The following is a 6,517-nucleotide window of genomic DNA, read 5'->3' on the forward strand; positions in this document are numbered from 1 at the left end:
ACAAAAGAGACAAGTGCACTTTAGGGAGAAAATTCAAGAAACAATGGAAAGATGTTCTTGAGGCTTGGGAGACCTGGGAAATGCAAACATTCTCTGGAAGGTTGTGAGACTGAAAAGAGGTTCGAGTTGATGAGGGGGTGAGGCCTTGGACAGGATTTCAAAACCAGTGTGACAATTAAAAAACCAATGCCATGATGAACTGGTGTTGGTCAGTAAGTATGGAGTAGTGAGTGACCGAGATTCTGATGTGAAATAATGGGTACGTTAAGAGCAGTTTCATGCTGGAAGTTAGGGTGATGCCGTTCAAGTACATGGTTTTCAGTTCTTTCTGACATAGAACAGTCATGTAACTTTTACGTGACAATGTAGAACAAAGCAGTATTTTTATTATACAGGCTAAGGACTTTAGTCCAATGAAGATTTATTTTATCATCATCTTCAACTTGGTTGCTGTGGTGAATGCCTTTAACTTTGGCTGCTGAGGTTGCGGTCCCTGGCACAGGATTACCTGACGCTGTGTGTGCGCGCGCATGTGATAGTTGACCAAAATGATGCAGCCTCATCAGAGTCCAGAAATATTTACTCGACTTTTACAGCATAGAAATTGACAGCATTCAGTCCATTCAGCAGTGTCTGCTCTGAGAAAAGGTCTCCACTAAATCCCACGTCAAGGCACTCCATCAGACTGTTGTTAGCCACTGAGTTGCACACAAAAGGTTATCCTAGAATCCCATAGTACAGAAGAGGCCTTTTGGCCCATCAATTCTATACTGCCAAAATATATATTACATAGAACATAGAACAGTACAGCACAGAACGGGCCCTTCAGCCCACGATGTTGTGCCGACCAATGATCCTAATGTATGCATCCTCAAATTTCTGTGACCATATGCATGTCCAGCAGTCTCTTAAATGTCCCCAGTGACCTTGCTTCCACAACTGCTGCTGGCAACGCATTCCATGCTCTCACAACTCTGTGTAAAGAACCCGCCTCTGACATCCCCTCTATACTTTCCTCCAACCAGCTTAAAACTATGACCCCTTGTGTTAGCCATTTCTGCCCTGGGAAATAGTCTCTGGCTATCGACTCTATCTATGCCTCTTATTATCTTGTATTCCTCAATTAAGTCCCCTCTCCTCCTCCTTTTCTCCAATGAAAAAAGTCCGAACTCCGTCAACCTCTCTTAAGATAAGCCCTCCAGTCCAGGCAGCATCCTGGTAAACCTCCTCTGAACCCTCTCCAAAGCATCCACATTTTTCCTATAATAGGGTGACCAGAACTAGATGCAGTATTCCAAGTGCGGTCTAATCAAAGTTTTATAGAGCTGCAACAAGATCTCACGACTCTTAAACTCAATACCCCTGTTAATGAAAGCCAAAACGCCATATGCTTTCTTAACAACCCTGTCCACTTGGGTGGCCATATGTACCTGCACACCAAGATCCCTCTGTTCCTCCACACTGCCAAGAATCCTATCCTTAATCCTGTACTCAGCTTTCAAATTCGACCTTCCAAAATGCATCACCTCGCACTTATCCAGGTTGAACTTCATCTGCCACCTCTCAGCCATCTCTGCATCCTGTCAATATCCCGCTGCAGCCTACAAAAGCCCTCTATACTGTCAACGACACCTCCAACCTTTGTGTCATCTGCAAACTTGCTGACCCATCCTTCAATCCCCTCATCCAAGTCATTAATAAAAATTACAAAAAGTAGAGGCCCAAGGACAGAGCCCTGTGGAACACCACTCACCACAGACTTCCAGGCAGAATATTTTCCTCCTACTACCACTCGCTGTCTTCTGTTGGCCAGCCAATTCTGTATCCAGACAGCTAAGTTCCCCTGTATCCCATTCCTCCTCACCTTCTGAATGAGCCTACCATGGGGAACCCTATCAAATGCCTTGCTGAAGTCCATATACACCACATCCACAGCTCGACCCTCATTAACTTTTCTAGTCACATCCTCAAAGAACTCGATAAGGTTTGTGAGGCATGACCTGCCCCTCACAAAGCCGTGTTGACTGCATTTAATCAAGCCATGCTCTTCCAGATGGTCATAAATCCTATCCCTCAGAATCCTTTCTAACACCTTGCAGACGACAGACGTGAGACTGACTGGTCTGTAATTGCCGGGGATTTTCCTATTTCCTTTCTTGAAGAAAGGAATTACATTTGCCTCCCTCCAGTCCTCAGGTACGAACTCCAGTGGAGAGCGAGGATGACCTAAACATGTCCCACTTTTCCACACTGGACCAATAGCCTTGAATGTTATGGCATTTCAAGTTCTCATTCAAGTAATTTTCAAAGGTGGTGAGGTTTCCTGCCTCGACTGCTCTCCCAGGTAACATGTTCCAGACCTCCTCCACCATTGAGGTGAAAATGGTTTTCCTCCAATCCCCTCCAAAACCACTTGTCTTTCACTTTTTAAAATTATGCCCTCTTGTTAATGACCGTTCAACTCCGAAAGAATAGCGGCTTTCCATTCATAGAATCCCTATTGTGTGGAAACAGGCCCTTCAGCCCAATAAGTCCACACTGACCCTCTGAAGAGTGACCCACCCAGACCCATGATCCTACCCTAACATTCTATATTTACCCCTGACTAATGCACCTAACCTACACATCCCTGAACACTACAGGCAATTTAGCATGGCCAATTCACCTAACCTGCACATCTTTTGGACTGTGGGAGGAAACCGGAGCACCTGGAGGAAACCCACACAGCCACTGGGAGAATGTACAAAGTTCACACAGTCACCCAAGACTGAAATGGAACCTGGATCCCTGGTGCTGTGAGGCAGCAGTGCTAACCACTGGGCCACCATTCATCCTGTCAATGCCCCTCATAATCTTAGACACCTCAATCCTGTCTCCCCTCCCCGTCAACCTTGTCCATTCCAAAGAAAATAATCCAAGCTTATTTCAGCTGTGAAAATGAATCCAGCATGCTCCGTCCTGGTGAATCTCCTGTGCACCACCTCCAATGCAATCATGGTCGTCCCATATTGCAGTGGCCAAAACTGCACGCACTACTCCTAACCAAAGTCCTGCACCGTACCAACGTAACTTCCCTGCTCTTCTAATGTATGCTGCAACTAATAAAGGCAAATTTTCCATTGCTGTCTTACTAATTCGACTTACCTACCATGCCATCTTCAGGAATCTAGGTTAGAGTGGTGCTGGAAAAGCACAGCAGGTCAGGCAGCATCCGAGGAGCAGGAAAATCGCCGATTTGGGCAAAAGCCCTTCATCAGGAATAGAGGATGAAGGACTTTTGCCCGAAAAGTCAATTTTCCTGCTCCTTGGATGCTGCCTGAATCTGTGCTTTCCCAGCACCGCTCTAATCTAATCCCCAGTTTCCAGCATCTGCAGTCCTCACTTCTACCTTTCTTCGGGAATCCATAGACACACGTCTCCTGTTTCCCTGAGCTTTATAGTGGCCTGACATTCATTGAGTACTTTCCTTGACTAATTAGATTGGTGACACAAAATCTCTGGTGTCTTTAAAAGAACAGGAATAGATTTGAGGGGAATCGCAGAGCTGAGAGACTTAGCGGCCGAAGACATAGCCGTGGGGCAAAGGTAATGGAGGATGCACAAAGTTATGGAATTGGAGCAGCACAGGAATGTTAAATCCTGTGGATGCTGGAAATCTGAAATAAACACAGAATGCTGGAGGAGCTCCGTAGGTCTGGCAGAAGCTGAAGGGGAGTCATAGTGGACTCAAAATGGTTAACTCTGTTTCTGTCTCAACAGCCTGAGTTTCTCCAGGAGTCTGAGTTTATAGGGCAGGGGCAGGCTCAGGCTCTGGCAGATCCAAAAGGACTTTAGTTTTGCTTTGTTAGTTGTTTTTTGCTGGCGGCTGGAGCTGAAAGCTTGAATTCTCTGCTGCCAGAGTGAAATCTTCAAGGGGTTTCCCCTTAATAGTCAAAAGGGGGACAAATTGTTTCTTTCCAGTGGACTGGAGGGAGGGAGCACATGCTAATAATAAATAACTTTGCCAAGGGTGTGTTTATGGGATGCTGCTTATATTGGGACAGTTGTGGATTATTGATTAAATAATACATTTATCTTAAGTATTTCAATTGAGTAGAGTTATGCCAATTCTTCTTTTTATTGTATTTCAACTCTAAGAATAAAATGTTTTGAATAAAACTTAGTGGTGGACCAATTGAATCGTATTTGGGACAGTGTGTTACACTTGCTGCTTTAAAAATATATATAAAGGTTAGGGCATAGGCTATATCCATAATATGCTTGAGGCGAGGCTGGTGTGGTCCATAACAATTCTTAAACTGTTGTTTATTCACAGATGCTACATCCTCCCTCGAATAATTGAAGCCAAGTATTTGGATGCAATGGATGCAGAGCATTAAAGGACAGCAGAATCAGGCGGGTGTACCCACGTGCTGTGTATCACAGAATGTGTCCAGAGATGTGTTTTTTGTGCATCAGTGCTTAAGGACCAACCAAAGCAGCTGGCACTTGACTCAGATCCAGCAAGTGCCACCTTATCCATTTTACTACAAACAATACTTGTGCTACAAGACTTGTGCACCAATCTTGAAATGCCTCTTGTTTTTTTTTGATTCCCCTCTTTTTGGAGAAGGTTGCACAGTGGAGAATGTGTCTGTGGTAGCAGGAGATAGACCATTGAAACAAAATGGTTAGTGTTCATTCGGTCCATCAACCCAATCCAAACCCGCACCCTCCTGCCCTTTTCCTTTTTCACAGTAATCCAGACTCTTTCAGTTAATGAGGATGTGCAGGGAATAATATTTGGGTTTGTAACATCATGGATTTGCTTTCTGAAGCAGAGTGTGCAATATGTAGTATCTCTGCTCTGTAATAAACGTAAGGGAATTGTGATTTTGTTTTTGCATAGCTCACATGCATGTTGGGCTACTCATTTTGATGCTGTATCTGCACCCACATTTCCACCATATGTACTTTAAATCTTCTGATTTAAAGGGATATTTATATGGTTTGTTTGTGTAATGTGTATGTATTCCATCTTTAGCTTTTTTTAATATTTTCACAAGTGTATCACTGGTTGGAACATAGTTTTTATTTGAATGGGTGAGACTGGCACAAATGAGGTCTGTAAAGCTTTGCTGAAAGTTGGTCACAAGCTGATGACTGAGCTGGCTGTGATGGAATTAGAGTACAAGAACATTTCTTTCATCTTACAGCCAATGGCATGCATCTAATTAACCAGCCTGAAAGCCCTGCCTCCTCTTGAATTTCCACATCTCCCTCCCTTTCAACCAGCTTCTTCACTTCCTGCTTCCTCTCTCCCCTGCTCCTTCCCACTGTTACCCAACAATCTCCATTCATATGACCTATGAGAGAGTTTCATGGTGCATCCTCTACTCAGGTAGAGCTATAATGTAAATGGATTGTAATGTAAATGATTTTCTCCTGTATCAATGTTATGATTCAAAATCTGCGATACAGTAATGTGTAACAATTATGGCATTGGTCAATTATTTCAGATGTTTCAACTGGTCTGACATGTCTTTGACATTTGATACTCAATGGGTGAACGTTACTGTCAGTGGATCTGAGAAACTAAAACTCCAGAGCTATTTTCTAAAGTGCTCCTATTGTCTTTTTTTTAAATTGGGAGGCAGCTTATGCAATTTGACAACAGTGATGGCTGCTCCATACTTGGCATGTCCTATCCGCATTAACGACACTAGGGTGAGCTCTAACCTCGGTCCAGTGTAAAGTAACTCTGTGTCTACTTTATGCGAAAACTGAAATTCCCTTTCACTGTCACACTGATGTTCAGCTTTAGAAGCTTCACAGCTGTGCTTGACCTTGCTCCTCACTTGAGGTTAGTGGGGGGTATAGTTGCACAGATACCCAGAAACATGGAAAACAGGAGCAGGAGTAAGTGATTCAGCCCTCTAAACCAGCTCCACCATGCAACATGATCATGGCTTCCCATCAAACCCATATCCTGTTTGTGATTTCTCCCCATACCCTTTGATCCCTTTAGCCCTAAAAACTATTCTACTTTTCTACTTCCTTCAATCAATCATTTTGGCCTCCAATTGCTTTCTGTTGGAGAACATTCCACAGGCTCACCACTCTCTGGGTGAAGAATTTTTTTCTTTCAGTCCTAAATGGTCTACCCCATATCCTTAGACTGTAACCCCTTGGTTCTGGACACCCCGATCATCAAGAACATCCTTCTTGCCTCTACCCTATCTAGTCCTGTTAGAATTTCTATTAAAGTCCCCCTATCACCACCACCCCACACACAGGCACACTTCTAAACTCCAATGAATATAGTCTTATCTGAACCATTCTCCCATCATACAGCAGTTTTGCCATTCCAGGAGTCAATCTGGTCAACTTACTGCCTCCACTGCCAGCAGGTCTTTCCTCCGGTAAGGAGACCAAAACTGCACATAATATTCTTAGACAAGGTTTTTGGCTATTAATGCTACCAATTGGTTGGTGAATCTGGAAAACAAAGAGGTATTGTGACTGTAAGTTTTGTGTT

General features: G+C 43.7%; 1 protein-coding gene across 1 annotated transcript in view; it reads left to right on the top strand.

The window, feature by feature from the left end:
• slc4a11 (solute carrier family 4 member 11) overlaps positions 1 to 5,982 on the top strand; it is a 177,399-nt gene extending 171,417 nt beyond the window's left edge. The window contains exon 20 of the mRNA XM_043696795.2: positions 4,316 to 5,982. Coding sequence (XP_043552730.2) covers positions 4,316 to 4,379 — 64 coding nt within the window. The 3' untranslated portion in view covers positions 4,380 to 5,982. The remainder of the gene's footprint in view (positions 1 to 4,315) is intronic.
• The last annotated feature ends 535 nt before the right edge of the window (positions 5,983 to 6,517 follow it).

This window comes from Chiloscyllium plagiosum, unplaced genomic scaffold (genome assembly GCF_037043375.1).
Source record: "Chiloscyllium plagiosum isolate Xiang-an unplaced genomic scaffold, Cpla_swu_hap1 HiC_scaffold_1, whole genome shotgun sequence".
In the NCBI taxonomy this organism is placed as follows: Eukaryota; Metazoa; Chordata; class Chondrichthyes; order Orectolobiformes; family Hemiscylliidae; genus Chiloscyllium; species Chiloscyllium plagiosum.